The 20228-nt window shown below is 46.2% G+C and overlaps 1 protein-coding gene across 4 annotated transcripts in view; it reads right to left on the reverse strand.

Annotated features, from left to right (window-relative positions):
* Positions 1-8071: 8071 nt before the first annotated feature.
* IL34 (interleukin 34) overlaps positions 8072-20228 on the reverse strand; it is a 36529-nt gene continuing 24372 nt past the window's right edge. For 2 of the 4 annotated variants that reach the window (XM_040329317.1, XM_040329314.1), the window contains 2 exons: positions 19404-19574; positions 12092-12859 (listed from right to left, as the gene is read on the reverse strand). In XM_040329317.1, coding sequence (XP_040185251.1) covers positions 12626-12859; positions 19404-19574 — 405 coding nt within the window. In that variant the 3' untranslated portion in view covers positions 12092-12625. Of the gene's footprint in view, positions 8836-12091; positions 12860-19403; positions 19575-20228 lie in introns of those variants that run through there. The other 2 variants (XM_040329315.1, XM_040329316.1) reach the window with 2 other exon arrangements.

Consider the following 20228-nt stretch of genomic DNA (forward strand, 5'->3'; position numbering starts at 1 on the left):
GGCCCCAAGCAAAATGGGGGCCCCCAAGCACCCCCCCGCATGCAAAGCCTACGTTAACGCTACACTAATTTTTTTTCTATTCTTACCTCCCGTTCTTCCCTGTAGGCTGCCGCTGTAGCGTGGCCGAGTTCCTCTTCCCCAGTTCCCTATCAGATAGTGCCGGGTACCATGCGTGGTACAGGAGATTCAGTTTCCTGTCTTCCCGGCCGGACTGAAAGGAAGTGAGCACTCAGTGTGCACTTCCTGTCAGTCCGGCCGGGAACAGGAAACGGAATCTCCTGTACCACGCGCGGTACCCGGTCAGACTGACAGGACTCCAGGTGGAAGGAAGAGGAGCTTGACCACGCTACAGCCTGGGAAGGGGAAGTTGGGGGCCCCAGGCCAGCTCGGGCCCCAAGCAATTGTTTGTTTTGCCTGTCCTGTAGCGACGGGCCTGGCTACCATGCAGAGCTGCACCAGATACTGAGTGCACCAGGTCTAGTAAATCAACCCCATAATGTCCTTTCCACCCTTGTTGGGGATTCCTGGGAGGACAGCCACCCTTGGATCTCTGATGCATCTGGAATCCACCGAATCTCAGCTATATTAAAACCAAAAACATCTTTACTTTGTACACTGTGTACTACAGACTTCACCCAGACCGCTGAACTCTGTACACTGAGCTGTACAATGATCCCACCAGGAATAATCCCTGGAATGTGGAATTTCCTCTATTTCAACCAACTCCGCTTGTATGCTAGTTAAATCCAATAAAAGAGAGCCGTGCGGTGCCCAGAATTCGTCCTACTGTCCAACATCTGTTCACCAACTGGCATTGCCTGGGATCCTTCCCACCGACTGGCATTGCCTGGGATCCTTCCCACTGACTGGCATTGACTGTATGGGATTCCTTTAATTTACCAGCATTGCTCAAGATTCCTGTCACTGATTGGCAGCGCCAGGGAATCCTCTGACTGGTAGTGCCCAGAATTCCTTTCACTGACTGACAGTGCCCAGTATTCCTCTAACTCAGGGGTCTCCAAACTTTCTAAACAAGGGCCAGTTTATTGTCCTTTAGATTTTAGGGGGGCCAGATGGTGGCCAGCAGGAGTGGAAATGTTTCTTCTGCATTCCGCATCTGATTTTCTGTTCCCCCCATGCTCACCTGGTCCTCCCTGCTCATCTGTACCCTCATGCTCCTCTGGTCCCCCCCATGCTTTTGTATTCCCTCCCTGCTGCTCTGGCCCCCCCATGCTTTGCTGGTCCCCCCTATGCTCCTCTATTCCCCCCCCCATGCTACTCTGGTCCCCCATGCCCCTCTATTTCCCCCCCATGCTGTGCTGGTCCCTCATGTGCTGCTCTGGTCCCCCATGCGCCTCTATTCCCCCCCATGATGCTCTGGTTCCCCATGCGCCTCTATCCCCCCATTATGCTCTGGTCCTCCATGTGCCTCTATCCCCCCCATGAAGCTCTGGTCCCCCATGCTTCTTTATCCCACCCCCATGATGCTCTGCTCCCCCATGCGCCTCTCCCCCCCCCATGATGCTCTGGTCCCCCATGCGCCTCTGTGGTCCCCCATGCACCATTATTCCCCCCGTGATGCTATGGTCCCCCATGCGCCTCTATCACCCCCAATGATGCTCTGGTCCCCCGCAGCGCTTACCTACTCTCCCTGGCTAGTTAACTTCAGCGTGACTGAATACAGACACGTTCCTCGAGAGTCGCACATTAAGCTCATCCTACGATCCGGAAGGACGGCGGCCACACACAGCTGTGACATAAGCTTCCTCGGGCACTCGTTCTCCTGGTCTTTCCTTCCCCCGCTCTCCATATAGATTCTCCACGGCAGCAGACAGGTTGGAGAGCGGGGGAAGGAAAGACCAGGAGAACGAGTGCCGAGGAAGCTTATGTCACAGCTGTGCGTGGCCGCCGTCCTTTCGGAACGTATGATGAGCTTCTCAGTGCCAGGGAGAGGAGGTGAGCACCACGGGAAGGGAGAGGAGGTGAGCGCTGCGGGAAGGGAGAGGAGGTGAGCGCTGCGGGGAGGGAGAGGAGGTGAGCGCTGCGGGAAGGGAGAGGAGGTGAGCGCTGCGGGAAGGGAGAGGAGGTGAGCGCTGCGGGGAGGGAGAGAAGTTGAGCGCTGCGGGAAGGGAGAGGAGGTGAGCGCCGTGGAAAGGGAGAGGAGGTGAGCGCTGCGGGAAGGGAGAGGAGGTGAGCGCTGCGGGGAGGGAGAGGAGGTGAGCGCTGCGGGAAGGGAGAGGAGGCGAGCGCTGCGGGGAGGGAGAGGAGGTGAGCGCTGCAGGGAGGGAGAGACAGAGGAGCGGAGGGGAGCGGCGGTCCGCTGTTACTGAAGCCGCACCACAGAGCCATCGGCCCTGGCTCTCCATATAGCTTCTCCACGGCAGCAGACAGGTTGGAGAGTGGGGGAAGGAAAGACCAGGAGAACGAGTGCCGAGGAAGCTTATGTCACAGCTGTGTGTGGCCGCCGTCCTTTCGGAACGTATGATGAGCTTCTCAGTGCCAGGGAGAGGAGGTGAGCGCCGCGGGAAGGGAGAGGAGCTGAGCGCTGCGGGAAGGGAGAGGAGGTGAGCACTGCGGGGAGGGAGAGGAGGTGAGCGCTGCGTGGAGGGAGAGGAGGTGAGCGCTGCGGGGAGGGAGAGGAGGTGAGCACTGCGGAGGGAGGGAGAGGAGGTGAGCGCTGCGGGGAGGGAGAGGAGGTGAGCGCTGCGGGAAGGGAGAGGAGGTGAGCGCTGCGGGGAGGGAGAGGAGGTGAGCGCTGCGGGAAGGGAGAGGAGGTGAGCGCTGCGGGGAGGGAGAGGAGGTGAGCGCTGCGGGAAGGGAGAGGAGGTGAGCGCTGCGGGAAGGGAGAGGAGGTGAGCGCTGCGGGGAGGGAGAGGAGGTGAGCGCTGCGGGGAGGGAGAGGAGGTGAGCGCTGCGGGGAGGGAGAGGAGGTGAGCGCTGCGGGGAGGGAGAGACAGAGGAGCGGAGGGGGGGCGGCGGTCCGCTGTTACTGAAGCCGCACCACAGAGCCATCGGCCCACCGGGAATCTCCTGGTAGTCCCGATGGCCAGTCCATCCCTGGGTGTGAATGGGCATGAATGAAAATGAATACAATACATACTGCAGATGACAAAAGAACAAAGACCAGCCAGGAGACTGGAGAGACGCAGCAGTGGATTATCAAAACTTTATTCTGTTATAAAATGTTGTCACACACAAATAATAATAATTGTAACATACAAAAATACATCCCCAAAGTCTGATACATACTCTATAAATATATATTTATGAGACTTTATGTTACATTCATTGATTTACAAAAGTTCTCGGGAACGTCTGCTGCTGGAGCGACTCTCACGGTAGACAATGAATCCTACGCTGGTGATGTGACCCTGAAACATGGCAGAACACCAGGAAATCACTGGTGAGCGCAGATACTGCACACAAAGCCTGATTAGAGGGATCTGTCATTGGCTGGCTGCCTCTGTCCATTACTAAGTACCTGCTGATTCCATAGTGGTGATTGTGTAGTAGCATCTCATTCAATGTCCTCCTGGAAGTAGCAGTGCACACAGGGACAGGGCAGAAGCAGCCTTCATCCCAGCCATTGTGACAGGTCCCCTATAATTCATACAGTGCTTGGCACTTTACCTGCATATCTTCACTTCCACCTACATGCCTCCAACTTTCACCTGCATTTCTCCAATATGAGAGTTACGAGGTCAAAAAGAATACCTTTCCGATTTGTTTTATATTAAAAAAAAAAGCTTTTAAAAAACATTCACAGGTCGTTATATAAAAATGTCAGTAGTCTTCTGGACTGGACAGTGACCTGGTTGGGTCATGGACGGCTCATTGGTCACATGGCCAATCTTTGGCATGTCCACTCCAGTCTAGATAACACCTTTTTACTGCTAACGCAGAGATTCTGGGGTTGATTTACTAAAGGCAAATAGACTGTGCACTTTGCACTCTGCAAGTGGAGTTGCTCCTGGACTCTGTAAATAAGGAAAGCTTCAATTGAAAAAGAATACCCAATTACATGCAAGGAAAATAATAAGGACTGAATTCCTGGGGTGAGTTCACTACATGCAGGGCTGTCTTAATGAGGGGGCACTGCCCAGGGGCCCCAGCGACATGGGGGGCCCCTGTTTTTTCCCCCAAAAGCAGCTGGTCCTTGAGCCCACGCTGCCCTGAAATTGGGGGCCCCATGATGGCACTGAGAGTGATAGATACACAGGGGAGGCCATCTGCCTCCTACCTACTTGATGTCTGTTTATCTGCACTGTCATCATTGTAGGGGCCCCAGAGCATTACTTTGCCCAGGGGCCCATGATGCCATTAAGACCGCCCTGACTACATGGGTGATATTAAGCAGACCCGTCGCTACAGGACAGGCAAAACAAACAATTGCTTGGGGCTCCGAGCTGGCCTGGGGCCCCCAAATTCCCCTTCCCAGGATGTAGCGTGGCCAAGCTCCTCTTCCTTCCACCTGGAGTCCTATCAGTCTGGCCGGGTACCGCGCGTGGTACAGGAGATTCAGTTTCCTGTTCCCGGCCGGACTGACAGGAAGTGCACACTGAGTGCTCACCTCCTTTCAGTCTGGCCGGGAAGACAGGAAACTGAATCTCCTGTACCACACGGTACCCGGCCCGGGCACTATCTGATAGGGGACTGGGGAAGAGGCAGGGGGAAGAGGAGCTCGGCCACGCTACAGCGGCAGCCTATAGGGAAGATAGGGGAGGTAAGAATAGAAAAAAAAATTGTGTATCGTTAACGTAGGCTTTGCATGCGGGGGGGGGGGTGCTTGGGGGCCCCCATTTTGCTTGGGGCCCCCAAATTCCTTCAAACGGCCCTGATATTAAGTAGCCTGATCACTATAACTGCAGCTAATTCATTTCTAATAATATCTCTGAAGATTACCATAGAGTAGACCCTGGTCATTGAAGATCTAGTAGTAGAAGTCACATTCAACTGGACTTGTCCTGTAGGTTGAAGACGCTTGAATCAACTTCTGATTAGTTCTGATTAGTGCCAGGAATACACCCCAACATCTCTATCTGCACAGGTAGCACCAACGTCTTCTTTTATTCACTATGAAATGTGTCAAGGCAGATGTCGATTGCCCAGAGCAGGACGGGAGGAGTGAAGGTTGTGGAAAATTCTGTTTTCTTTACAACATCCCATCCTTGGTGTCAGGAAGTCTGCATAGGTGTTGATGTCCATGAACAGGATGGGAGGTGTGAAGGTTGTTGAACTCCCTTGTTTTAGATACATAATCCCATCCTCTGTGCCAAGAAGATGCCCCAGTATCTATAACCAATACTGGTAACACAGACACCTGTATTCAATAACCATGGAATGTGCCCGGGCAGATGGTAATTGTCCAAGACCAGGATGGGAGGTGTGAAAGATGGGAGACCACCCTGTTCTAGTTGTACTTCATCCCATATTTGTTTGGCATTCAGGGGCGTTCGACAACTTTCATACCTTCTATCCTGTTCTTGGACAATCAACATCTGCCTTGACACATTCCATGGTGGTTGGATGAAGATGTCGGGGCTACCTGTGTGGATATAAATGTTGGGATATCTTCCTGACACTCATTAGAACTAGTGTTAATTTTGGCAGCAAATTTCGATTTAGTTTTAGTTTTAGGACTAAAACGCCATTTTAGTTTTCTGCAATTGTTTTAGTTTTAGTCGTATTGAGTCGACTAAATCTCAAGTATATTGTAGTTCGACTAAAATGTCCTACGTTTTAGTCTACTAAAATCTCCAGTACATTTTAGTCGGCTAAAACTAATTTTAGTCGTCCAAAATCTAATGGGTGTAATTAAATTGTAATGCATTAGTTAACATTTCTCTACAATTTCCAAATTCATTATATACTGCTGGAGTGAAGAATCGATTATGTTATTATTTATGGCATTGAGGTATGAGCATGCACTACAGATCAGAGTTCATTTTGAAGTAAAATTTCATTTTAGTTTTAGTCTTTTGACTAACATGGCATTTCAGTTTTAGTCCCTGTAACGGTATGGCCCGTGATACCCAGAGACTTTTGAAGGATGCGGGGTACTCCTGTGTCAGCTTCACCAATGACTCTTGTGTCTAGGGTCATCCTATGTCCAATAGGGGCATAGGATGACTGAGAAATATCTTGGATTACATGAGATGGGACAGTAATGATAATTCATGTATTGCAGGATATCTTGAAATATTACAAGTGGTTTATTCTGACCCCAACAGGTCAATAGGACAGTGTTCATTCAATGTGGAACATAGACCGTTGAGGTGCTAATTAAGTCTACCTGGCTGTAATGATAAAAGCTTGCTGTGATTGCATTCTATTGTCTATTGTGCTAATTAAGTTTGCCTCTCATTGTGTGAAGTTCTATTGATGATAATATGTGTTGTGACTTAACACACTCTAAAGGTCAGACGTCTGACTCATGTTCACTAAAGGGATGTGGATTATGTAGCAGGTGGGAATAGCTTATCGCAGAGTCAGAAAGTCTGTCTAAGATGTGGATTGAGGGGGACTCGTTAAGCACCCATTGTGTGATGTTGTGAGTGGAGTGTGTCATTGTCCCTGTGATTACTGCAGCATGCTTTTTAGTTGCTAACTGTATAAAAAGCCTGAAGTTTACCATTAAAGTGTCATTCGTTTGGAACCAGAAAACAGAGCTTGTGTCTTGTTATTCTGGGAAATCCAATGGATCGTGTCTGCTGGATTGTTGGAGTGTCGGATAAGCTGTCATGGGTTGGTGGAATGGAATATCGTAAACGGCGTTAACCCCTGACCGTTACAGTCACATTTTAGTCTTTTGATTAAAATAGCATTTTAGTTTTAGTCGTATTTTAGTCATCTCAATTGTTTAGGTTTTAGTCGTATTTTAGTTGACCAAAAATAGTATTCATTTAGTTAACTGAAATGTTTAAGTCGTTTTAGTCGACAAAATTAACACTCATTAGAACTGAAGAAGTGTGCAGAAGCTAAAACATCTTCAACATTAGAGAATAAGTCTAGCTGAAAGTGACCAAGTACTACTAGATATAATTTCTAATACTAGTGATGGATTGATAGGATCATGGAACGAATAGCTCCCTATAGTGAAAACCACACAACTTGTAGCAGTGATTAATCTGAATATACAACACTCCAATTGTGTCAATACTACATGTATCTTGTGTAATCAATACATAGGCGTATTGCATTAGGGTGTGCCCCCCAGCGCTCAATCACACATACTATATACCGTATATATACTGTATAGGGCTGTAGGGCAATGGGCAGTGTTGGAAGAGCAGTGGGTGGCGTCAGTAGAGGAGAGATTGGTGTCAGTAGCTTTTTTTTTACAATTTTATTATTTAATTTTTTTTTTTTTTTACAGTATTCTTTATTATTTTTTACAATTTAGGAGCCCCGGTGGGGGGCTTTGGTGAAATATTAGGGATCTAAACAGACCCCTAATGTCTCACTTTGGAAAAAGAGAAAGGTAATTAGGACAGAGATTGACAAGTCCCTTTCTCTGCAGGCAAGCAGCAGGGGGAATCTGCTTAGCACAGGGTGATTAGGGTGTGCCCAGGCACACCAGGCATACCCCGTGCACACGCCTATGAATCAATAACAATTATGAATATTCATAGGAGAAGCTAGCAACATGAGTGAGCTACTACTAGAGATCACCCATGTATCTACAACCAGATCTGATATCTTAGGCCCCCTCTGATAGGATCATTCCTCTGATAGGACCCCCCTAATAGGACCATTTCCCCACTGCCCCCCCCCCAATGTGTCTTCTATGGGTTTCTTTTTGTTCCCCCTGCCTATATCTGATACAAATGAATTCTGTAAATGACATTGTTTCTTCCATGATCGTATTTACTCATCTCACCCCTTTTCCTGCTTGCTGTCCTTTGCTTTGTGTATGGCCAAGGAGCTCCCTTATTTGAAGGCACTGGAAAATAACATCTGGCATATTGTGAAATCCATTCTCGGGCTGCTCTGCTCTTACATTTGTTCTGCACTAATCTTGGCACATTGACATAAAAAGACTCTATTGGTGTTTTGAATGTTGTCTGTTCTCTATTAAAATATGCAAATGGAAATCTTGTGGTTAGACAGGAGTGAAATCCAATGGGAGATCTTTCTGATGTTCAATGGAAGGTCTCGGCTCTTCTTTACGGCATGTGTCAGTAAATTGGGTGTTTAGGGAGACAGATGTTTAACATGAATCAGACAAAGATTTACATATAGATCCCATGAACCCATCCGTACATTCCTATAATGGACGGAATTGTTTAATGACACTTATTGCAAAGCAGAGGATGGTGCGTTGTTAGTTGCGTGCAAGACTAGGACCTTCTTTGTGTTGGCTGGACAAGCAATTGGACCTTGGCTAAACGTCATGCAATTCTGGTCATGCAATTCTGGCCATGCAATCCTTTTAATACAACTCTTGATCATGCAAAATTGGTCATATAATCCTGGTCACGCAATCCCAGACATGTAATGCTGGTCATGCAGTCCTGTTCATGCATCCCTGGTCATGCCATCTTGGTCATGCAGTCCTGTTCATGCAGTCCTGATCATGTAATCCTGATCATGTAATCCTGATCATGTAATCCTGATCACGCAATCCTGATCATGCAATCCTGGAAATGTAATCTTGGTCATGCAGTCCTGGTCAAGCAATCCTGGTGACGCAATCCTGGTCACGCAATCCTTGGGATGCAACTCTTGATCATGCTATATCGGTCATTCAATCCCGGTTATACAATTCTGGCCATGCAATCCTGGTTATGCAGTCCTGGTCATGCAGTGGTGGGAGCTCACAGAGCCATTATGATGCTGTCATGCAAGTGAAAGACACAAAGAAAGATGTGAGGGACATGTACCTGCACCATATGAACACATACAGCATGTAGTCAATACTTAGAGACAAACAGATGTAAAGCTTAAAGCAGGCTAACCTGGAAACATAGGTGTAGCAAAGGGGTGCCCAAACTTTTGAAGAGTGAGGGCCTCTTAAGCTACTTGGTAACCGGTTGCGGGCCACAATGAGCGGTTGGATGAAAGGTCACGGCTACTCTATAGGCCAGGGATATGCAATTAGCGGACCTCCAGCTGTTGCAGAACTACAATTCCCATGAGGCATAGAAGGACTCTGACACCCAACAAGCATGACACCCAGAGGCATGATGGGACTTGTAGTTTTGCAACAGCTGGAGGTCCGCTAATTGCATATCCCTGCTATAGGCCCTCCGATACGCCCGGATGGAAGGGGACAAATCCCCTTCTGTTTTTTTTTTTTTTAGTGGATCGAATTGGAGGTAGGTGGGCGTAAACGGAATAAAGTCTGTTTACATCTGCCGCTATGTAGGGTCTGATTGGTTCAGGCCAATGGCGTGAAAAGGGCTTAATGCCCTATACACACACGATCAGAATTTCCGTCGGAATAAACTCAGACGGATTTTTCTGACGGAATTCAGTTCAAGCTGTCTTGCATACACACTGTCACACCAAATTCCAACAGTCCAAAACGCGGTGACGTACTACACTACGACGAGCCGAGAAAAATGAAGTTCAATGCTTCCAAGCATGCGTCGACTTGATTCTGAGCATGCATGTTTTTTTCTCCATCGGAGTTCCACACAGAGGATTGGAATTTGCGATAAAAAATTTTTTAGTCGGAAAAAAAGAGAACCTGTTCTCTTTCTAAGTCCGTCGGAATTCCCGATGGAAAAAATCAGATGGGGCAAACACGGTCGGAATATCCAACAAAAAAATTCCGTCTGACTTTTTTCATCGGAAATTCCGATCGCGTGTACAAGGCATAAGACTGCTTTCACATTGATGCTCTGCGGTTTACCCACACTGTGGCTGCGATCCCAGAGCAGGAGGTCACGGGCCACGTCAGAGGGCTCCGTGGGCCACATGGGGCCCCCGGGCCACTGGTTGGGCACCCCTGGTGTAGCCAGTCACATGACCAGTAAATGCTTTAGAACTCGGCCTTGTGATCTCTATAGAAGAGGCCTATTGTTCCTATAACTGAGACCATGGAGGTCAAAGGGTATGGATATGGCCATGTGACTGACTACTGTGAGATCCCAGATCAGGCTAGTCAGTATTTCAGGGGTTCACTACCTCCTTTTTTTCTGTACATTTTGGTGGTAATTTACATTCATTGAATCTGGTGTAATATGGATATTTCAACAAATTTTATAATAGGCCCCATAGAGCTCCACACTTCATGGAACATCATCTGTACTCGTATTATCTGTACCCTAGAACATCATCTGTACTCGTATTATCTGTACCCTAGAACATCATCTGTACTCGTATTATCTGTACCCTAGAACATCATCCGTACTCGTATTATATGTACCCTAGAACATCACCTGTACTCGTATTATCTGTACCCTAGAACATCACCTGTACTCGTATTATCTGTAACCTAGAACATCATCTGTACTCGTATTATCTGTACCCTAGAACATCACCTATACTCGTATTATCTGTACCCTAGAACATCATCTGTACTCGTATTATCTGTACCCTAGAACATCACCTATACTCGTATTATCTGTACCCTAGAACATCACCTATACTCGTATTATCTGTACCCTAGAACATCACCTATACTCGTATTATCTGTACCCTAGAACATCATCCATGTTATCGGCATCACCAACTTTGCCAAAATGATTTCCACCTAGACCTGAGTAAATGACCTAACTCTGAGATTTCTACTGAAATTAGAGAATTTTTGTCTTTCTGGGAAGAATTATCCTACATAACGTCCTGGTGGAGTTGTGATTTTTTAACAAGGACATCAACTGAAAATGAAAAGTCTCTGAGTTTTGGACGCAGGTCCATGGACAAAAAAGGGACTCAAGGATCATCTCTGGTTTGGTCCTTGTTGTAAAGAAACAAGTTTAAAGCAGAGCTCCAGAAAATCCTCTAAATACATCAATAAAATACAGAAGAATAAAGATTTGCAGTCCTGTAAAGATTCACCCCCGGCCCTCTTTTACCAACCAGCAAAGCCAACTCCCTGTCTCCCCTTCTTATCAGTGCTGGTAAAGTAATACAGCTTGGTCATGGACCTTCCCAGGCCTTTTACTGTATGGTACGGGAGCATCAGAATACTGATGAGGTCATTCCCTTTCTCTCTCCTCCTATCAACAATCCCTGTGTATGACTGACAGCACTGTACAATGCCAAAGAGTATGGTTGGTTCCTTTGCTCCCACACAAGGATCCGCCAGCACAGGGACCAATTAGCACAAGCGAAATTTGAACCGGGACCTACCAACAAAGGGAACATTCAACACAGGGATCAACAAGTACAGTTGTCCACCAGCATAGGGATTAACCCTCAAAGAATCACACCAGCACAGGAACCAACCAGCAGTGGGAGAAACTGAACAGAAACCAACCAGCATAGCATCAACCAGAAAAGGATCACACCACCACCGGAAGCCAAGGACCAACTGAACCAGGACCATCCAACAAAAGGACCTTTCAGCACAGGGATTAACAAACACAGGTGCCAACAAGCAAGGGCCTACCAGCATAGGGATCAAACAGCACAGGGACCTAACAGCACAGGAACCCATCAGCAAAGGGGCTCATTAGCACAGGAACACACTAGCATATGAACCTTCCAACACAGGTAACAACCAGCATTGGGGCCCACCAGTACAGGGAGCACCTGAAGAGAAACCAGCCAGCACAGGGAGCAACCAGAACAGGGGGCAAACCAGCATAGGGATCAACAAGCAAGGGATCACACCAGCACAGGAACACTCTAGCACAAGGATTGACTGAATCAGGACCAACCAACAAGGGGACCTTTCAGCACAGGGAACAACCAGCATTGGGGCCCACCAGTACAGGGAGCACCTGAAGAGAAACCAGCCAGCACAGGGAGCATCCCGAACAGGGGCCCAGCAGCATAGGGATCAACCAGTAAAGGATCACACCAGCACAGGAACACTCTAGCACAAGGATCGACTGAATCAGGACCAACCAACAAAGGAACCTTTCAGCACAGGGAACAACCAGCAAAGGGGTCCACCATGAGGTACTATACCAGCATCAGATTTTGTATTGAGATTCGGGGAACTTTTACTTCAGTTATAAGAACCCTAAGATTTTAACTACAGTGTTCAGGTAATAAAATAAATACTATATGGCGTCTATCCTCCATCCATCCATCATCTATTCATCCATCGATCCAGTTCACCCATAAGAAAATCAATGTCCCAAATATGAGTCTTAACAAAGCTCTGGCATTTTCTTTACAATCAGACACAATATAAAATATGAAGAATATTATTATAGTAAGGTGCTTTCCCTGCGTCCTCTTATAAATTAAAATGCCCCCCCCGGGGGGCTGATTGAGTCCATATGAGGTCCATTCATACATCTCTTCCTGTTACATATAACAGTTGTGGCTTTGGCTTTGTACAATGTGGTGCAGCCCCATCCTCATGCTGGGGACATAATGGGGACATTGTGGTCAGTGGTCACACGGCCTTTCCTGCTAAAATCCTCCGCCGGGGGAAAGCGGCATTTTTTCAGCTTTGACTCATTCCTGAATTCCCCTGATTTGCAGCAGCACAAGACTCCAGCTATTAACTCTTACAAGGTGTTCTTTGATGACTAAAAAGTTCTGGAAGAGTTTCAGGAGGGCAAAGTGTGTCCTCCGCATCTGACCTGGGGTTACACAGCGCACATTCCTCCTCGTACAGGGCGTACAGGACTTTGTAGCAGTTGTCCAGCAGAGCCTTCGGGGTCACCGCTTTCACCTCATCTTTTGATTGGTGCAGCCGTTCCAGAATTTCCAGGACCTGGTTGCTCTCCACCTGCTGCAAGAACAGACACAAGGGGGGTTATTTACAAAAGGAAAATCCACTTTATACTACAAGTGCAAAGTACCGTATATACTCGAGTATAAGCCGACCCGAGTATAAGCCGAGGCACCTAATTTTACCACAAAAAAATGGGAAAACTTATTGACTCGGGTATAAGCCCAGGGTGAGAATGCAGCAGCTACTGTAAGCGGAAAAGAGGGTCAACAATGCCCATTTGCATGCCTCACTGTGCCCATTTGCATGCTTCACTGTGCCCATTGCAACCTCACTGTGCCCATTACCTCACTGTGCCCATACTCACTGTGCCCATATCCTCACTGTGCCCATCCTCACTGTGCCCATTACCTCACTGTGCCCATTACCTCACTGTGCCCATTACCTCACTGTGTCCATCCTCACTGTGCCCATTACAACCTCACTTTGCCCATTGCAGCGTACCTGACATTTTTGACAGGCTGCGCTGCAGGCGTCCATTTTTTAAAACTCGCAGCTTCCATCCCGTTCCGTGATAGGCGGTTGACACTGTGTTCAGTGTTCCGCCTATCACGGACATTCTTTCATCCTCGGACTCAGTTTCCCAGCAGACAGTGGGCCAGATTCAGATAGGTCAGCGGATCTTTAGATCCGCGTAACCTATCTGATTTACGTTACGCCGCCGCAAGTTTTTGAGGCAAGTGCTTTATTCAGAAAGCACTTGCCTCTAAAGTTGCGGCGGCGTATCGTAAATCCCCCGGCGGAATTCAAATTCCGCGGCTAGGGGGCGGGTAAAATTTAAATCAGGCGCGTCCCCGCGCCGAACGAACTGCGCATGCGCATGTCGCTAGGACGTCATTGGTTTCGACGTGAACGTAATTTACGTCCATCCGTATTCGCGAACGACTTACGCAAACGACGTAAAAAATTCAAAATTCGACCCGGGAACGACGGCCATACTTAACATAGGATACGCCGCATATAGCAGGGGTAACTATACGCCGGAAAAAGCCAAACGCAAACGACGTAAAAAAAATGCACCGGGCGGTCGTTTCTGAATCGGTGTAACTCCTCATTTGCATATTCCTCGCGGATACAAACGGAAGCGGCCAGCGTGAGTTTGCAGCCTAAGATCCGACAGTGTAAGTCACTTACACCTGTCGGATCTTAGGGAGATCTATGCGGAACCTGATTCTATGAATCAGGCGCATAGATCCGACCGACGTTCTTTCATCTTCGGACAAGAGAAGGTCCATGATAGGCGGAACACTGAACACAGTGTCTGCTGGGAAATTGAGTCCGAGAATGAAAGAACTGTGAAATATGAAAGAACACAGTGTCAAACGCCTATCATGGAACGGGACGGGACCAGGGGGAAGCTGCGAGTTTTAAAAAATGGACGCCCAAGGTACACTGACTCGAGTATAAGCTGAGAGGGTTTTTTTCAGCCCTAAAAAAAGAGCTCAAAAACTCGGCTTATACTCGAGTATAAACGGTACAAATTGCACTGAAAGTGCACGTGGAAGTGCAGTCGCTGTAAATCTGAGGGGTAGATCTGAAATGAGGGGAAGCTCTGCTGATTTTATCATCCAATCATGGGCAAGCTAAAATGCTGTTTTTTATTTTCCTTGCATGTCCCCCTCGGAGCTACAGCGACTGCACTTCCAAGTGCACTTTCAAGTGCACTTTTCACTTGAATTCCAGACTGGACTATGCAAATGCCCTTTACCTCGGGCTCCCCAAGTACCAAATCGCTCGTCTTCAAGTCGTACAGAATACGGCCGCTAGACTGGTGACTGGGAAAAAATCTTGGGAATCAATCTCACCTTCACTGAGATCCCTTCACTGGCTGCCAGTGAAAGACAGAATTGCATTCAAAGCACTCTGCCTGACACATAAGTGCATCCAAGGGAAGGCTCCTAGATATCTATGCGACAAGATCAAACCGCACAATTGCAACCGCATTCTGCGATCCACCGACCAAAATCTGGTCAAGGTTCCTAAAACCAAATACAAGTCCAAAGGAGAAAGAAGGTTTGCTTTCCAGGGCCCCAGGCTTTGGAATGCTTTACCAACCAGCATTCGGTTGGAGCAAAACCACCTGTCTTTCAGAAGGCAGATCAAAACCCTGCTTTTCTGAAGGCATGAGACACAAACAACCAGCGCCCAGAGGCGATTCAGTTCGCATGTGCCGCGCTATATAAATTTTTCATTCATTCATTCATTCAAAGTGGATTTGCCTTTCGTAAATAACCCCCCATTGCACAGGCAAATAGACTGTGCACTCTGCAAGTGCAGTTGCTCCAGAGCTTAATAAATTAGGTAAAGCTTCACTTTGCAAAGAATACCCAATCACATGCAAAGAAAAAAAAAAATGCCTATTTGCTTGCATATAATTAGATGATGAGAGCGAATCGGTCGGCGCTGCCTGGAAAGCATAGAGATGACTGGTCACCAGTCATCTCTATGACCGTCGGAGGCCCGGGCGCAACGTTATGACGTCACGCCCGGTACCCGGAAGTAAACAAAGCCGCAATCGAGGCTGTCGGCATGTGATCGGTGATTTATTTTTCACCGATTTCATGCTTGTAAGCCTGGAGGAGAGATGTGGGGTCTTATTGACCCCACATCTCTCCATAAGGAGGACCTGTCACACTGATTCCTATTACAAGGGATGTTTACCTAAAAGTGATAAAAAAATAAAAATAAAAAAAAGTGTAAAAATAAAAAAATTAAGTAAAATAAAAATAAAATATATATATTTTTTTTCAAAGCGCCCCTGTAGCCCCGTTATCTCACTCGCAGAAGCGAACACGCATGCAAGTCCCGCCCACATATGTAAACGCCGTTCAAACCCCACATGTGAGGTATCGTCGCGTGCGTTAGAGCGTGTGCAACAAATCTAGCACTAGGCCTCCTCTGTAACTCGAAAATAGTAACCTGTAAAAAATGTTAAAGCGTCACCTATGGAGATTTTTAAGTACCGAAGTTTGGCGCCATTCCATGAGTGTGCACAATTTTAAAGCGTGACATGTTAGGTATCTATTTACTCGGCGTAACATCATCTTTCACATTATAAAAAAAATTGGGCTAACTTTACTGTTTTGTTATTTTTTAAATAATTCATGAAACCGTTTTTTCCCCCAAAAAAGGCGTTTGAAAAATTATTGCGCAAATACTGTGTGAGAAAAAAAAGTTGCAATGACCGCCATTTTATTCCCTAGGGTGTCTGCTATATATATATATATATATATATATATATATATATATATATATATATATATATATATAAAATGTTTGGGTTTTCTGATAAATTTTCTAGCAAAAAAATTGTGATTTTTACATGAAGGAGAGAAGTGCCAAAATAGGCCGGTGGACAAGTGGTTAATTCCCAACGTCCTGAGACATCTAACGTTCCAAAATGTTTCCGCAGCAGCTGCTGGGATTGCACTATCATGCACCACATCCGGCTAGTCAGCCCGGACTCTCTGCACTGTCTAGGTGGGTTGGCTCCACCCGATGGCGGTCATCGGGGATATGACACATCTGTCTGTTATGGGGATCACCCGGAATGTTACATTTTTTTCTGCATTGTGGGAGTTCAGCATGTATCAGAGATAGAAGGATTATTGGGTGAACACTGAACAGCTTTAATCATGGAGCATCAATGGGTCCTTATGAGATTTAACTCCTTGCTAACCACCACTGAATCCAATGTATTAAAGCAGCGGTGTCAAACTCAATTTCATCGTGGGCCGCATCAGCATTATGATTGTCCTCAAAAGGGCCGGTTGTATCTGTAAGATTAGATGTCCAGCGCATCCTGTCCCCTTACATTAGATGTCAAGAACCACCCCACCATCAGAAGTGGAGTCCCCCACTCTCCCTTGAATCACAGTGCTGTGTGTGTAAACACACAGCTCCCGGTCCTGTCAGGGGGAGAAATGCCTGACCGTCTGTTAATACAATGTATGAACAGCGATCAGTCATTTCCCCTAGTCAGTCCACCCCCCCTACAGTTAGAACACGCCCAGGGAACATACTTAACCCCTTCCCCGCCCCCTAGTGTTAACCCCTTCCCTGCCAGTGGCATTTTTATAGTAATCAATGCATTTTTATAGCACTGATCGCTATAAAAATGCCAATGGTCCCAAAAATGTGTCAATTGTCCGAAGTGTCCGCCATAATGTCGCAGTACCGATAAAAATCGCTGATCGCCGCCATTACTAGTAAAAAAAAAATATTAACAAAAATGCCATAAAAATACCCCCTATTTTTTAAACGCTATAACTTTTGCGCAAACCAATCAATAAATGCTTATTGTGATTTTTTTTTACGAAAAATAAGTAGAAGAATACGTTTCGGCCTAAACTGAGGAAAAAAATTGTTTTTTATATATTTTTGGGGGATATTTATTATAGCAAAAAGTAAAAAATATTAATTTTTTTCCAAATTATCGCTCTATTTTTGTTTATAGCGCAAAAACTAAAAACCGCAGAGGTGATCAAATACCACCAAAATAAATCTCTATTTGTGGGGAAAAAAAGGACGCCAATTTTGTTTGGGACCCACGTCGCACGACCGCGCAATTGTCAGTTAAAGTGACGCAGTGCCGAATCGCAAAAAGTGTTCTGGTCTTTGACCAGCAATATGGTCCGGGGCTTAAGTGGTTAAAGTATAACTAACTTTTTTTTTTCATTTTGGATAGAGCAGAGAGGTATGCTTGTCAGTTTGTATTGCTGTTTGTTCTCCTGTTAAGGAGATTCGCCCTCTCTATTTGCCGTGCTTACCATTATAATTCAATGTGAAAGGAAAAGAAAATCCCAAATTTTGGGTTGTTCCCAGAAAAGTAATGGAGGGGAAATCTTCCAATGGAGACACTAGTTCTGGTAATCTGGGGGTCCCCAAGGAATTCCCTTTATTTGCAGGGATTTCCTCTCACTTCCTGTTTGGCTATGGGACAGGAAGTGAAGGGATATCTCCGCAATGGGACACAGATGACAAAAAAAATAAAAAATTTACAGGGGTTATAATCTGCCCTTACTCTATCCAAAAGGAAAAAAAAATAAAAAAGTTTTGTGAATAGTTCTACTTTAACCACATCAATACCAGGCACTTTTTTGGTTAAAAAAATAATCCATTACCGGTAAGTTTATAATAATTGGTTCATGTAATCACGGACATTTGTGTGCAAACGATCATGTACAGATGTGTGCAGGTGATCACGGACATATGTGTTCAAATGATCATTGGGACATGTGATTTTACTGTTACATATGTGGGGGCAGGTGTGGTGACATGTGTCAAATCGCACCGATGTGAACGGGGGCTTCAACAGATCACTAGAGTTGACCATTTCAGCTGACAATTAGAACTGATCACTACAGGTGACCAATGCATTTTTTCATGTTTTTTGCAGAAACGCAGGACATTATTCTTAACATGGGTTCCTATGGAATACATTCACAGCGATGCATTTTTGCAAAGGGTCTGGGACTTTTTTAATGCAAAACTGTGCTTTTTTTGCTTTTTTGGTTTATTAGACTTCAATGGAGAAGCCGCAGAAAAGTATGTAGTGCATTTTTCCTGCGATGTTGCCACAATTTGTGTTTTTTCATCCGCCCAACAAATTTGCCCCAAAAAAATAATAAAATGCAAAACCGTAGTAAAATCGCGGTAAGAAAAACGCAAAAAGCTCAGCAAAAAGCACTGCAGAAATGCTCAAAAGCAAACTGCATAGGCGTGAATGGAGCCTTAGAGCTAACTACTAGAGCAGACCATCGGAGCTGACCATTCTTATATTTCAAGTACATAGGGCCAGATTCAGAGTGATCGGCGTATCTTTAGAGCGGCGTAGAACATCTGATATGCGCTACGCCGACGTAACATAGAGAGGCTCGTACTGTATTCACAAATCACTTGCTCCCTTTCTTGCGCCGGCGTAACGTAAAATGGCCGGCGTAAGCCCGCCTAATTCAAAGTAGCAAGGCAGTGGGCGTGTAGTATTATAATGAAGCGCGACCCCATGTGAATGCATGGCCGAACGAACGGCGCATGCACGCGCATGCTCAGAATCAAATACTCCCTAAGATACGTCGGCTCAATGCGTACGACGTGAACGTAACTTACGCCCATTCACGTACGACTTACGTAAACAACGTAAAATCCGACGGCAGTTCCGACGTCCATACCCTAAACGACTTAGACCAGCTTTTTGGCGGTTTAACTTTACGCCGGAAAAACGCCTTACGTAAACGACGTAGATTACATCGACGGGCGCAAGTACATTCGTGAATTGGCATATCTTGCGCATTTACATATTCAACGCGTAAATCAACGGAAGCGCCCCTAGCGGCCAGCGTAAATATGCACCCAAGATACGATGGCGTAGGAGACTTACGTCTGTTGTATCTTGGCAAAATTCAGGCGTAACTCATTTAAAGAATCGGCGCATTGATACGACGGCGCTCATTTTGACTTACGACGGCATATCTGTAGATACGTCGGCGTAAGTCTCTGTGAATCCGGGCCATAGTTTTTGGTTGAAGCCAGATATTCACATTACCTGCTCCTCGTTTGTGTCACGCAGCAAGGCTTCAAATATATTCTGCAGTTCGGTGATGTATGGGCGAGTCGGGTGTCGCAGCGGCAGTGCCCTCTGTATTGTCTGCAGGATATTCTCATTGACGATCCCCCATAGATAGCGCAGTTCCTTCACTGTGATCCCTTTATTGATCTGCAGAAAACAGAAATCTCTAGTTAATGCTTAGAAGAACAAATCCAGACACCATCTGACTGTATCTACAGCCAAAACCTTTCCTTGTAGATTGTCCACATGTAAAAAGAAAGAAAACGAATGTCCATCAATAAAGCATGTGGATTAACGGTGAAGAAAATAAACGTGCAGCCACGTAGATCATCATGGGGAAATTTCTTTCTGACTAAATGAAAATAGATGGAGAACGCTTACCAGACCCAGTGGATCTACCTGTCAGCGACAGCAGATCATGTAGGCTTTGGAAATCCCAGAGAGAATCGGCTCAACTTGACTGGAAACTCTGCGTGGTTGGAACCTCGAACTTGGCTGTTGGGACCCGGCAGTCCTCGGCAGAAGACTCTGGATGGATGGTTTCCTGGATCGGTAGAACAGACTAGAGCTGCACGATTCTGGTCAAAATGAGAATCACGATTCTCTCACGATTCTCAAAAACTGAATGCCAGGAACGAATAAATAAATAAACCTGTGATTTATCTGAAAATATAAAAAACAGACCAGTGATATGTCTATAATGTTAAAGACCATATAACTCCTATGAAAAAAGCTGAATCAAACTTTGATTCTGCTTTTTTCATAGGAGTTATATGGTCTTTAAAATTATAGACATAGCAC

This window comes from Rana temporaria, chromosome 11 (assembly GCF_905171775.1).
Source record: "Rana temporaria chromosome 11, aRanTem1.1, whole genome shotgun sequence".
Classification (NCBI taxonomy): Eukaryota; Metazoa; Chordata; class Amphibia; order Anura; family Ranidae; genus Rana; species Rana temporaria.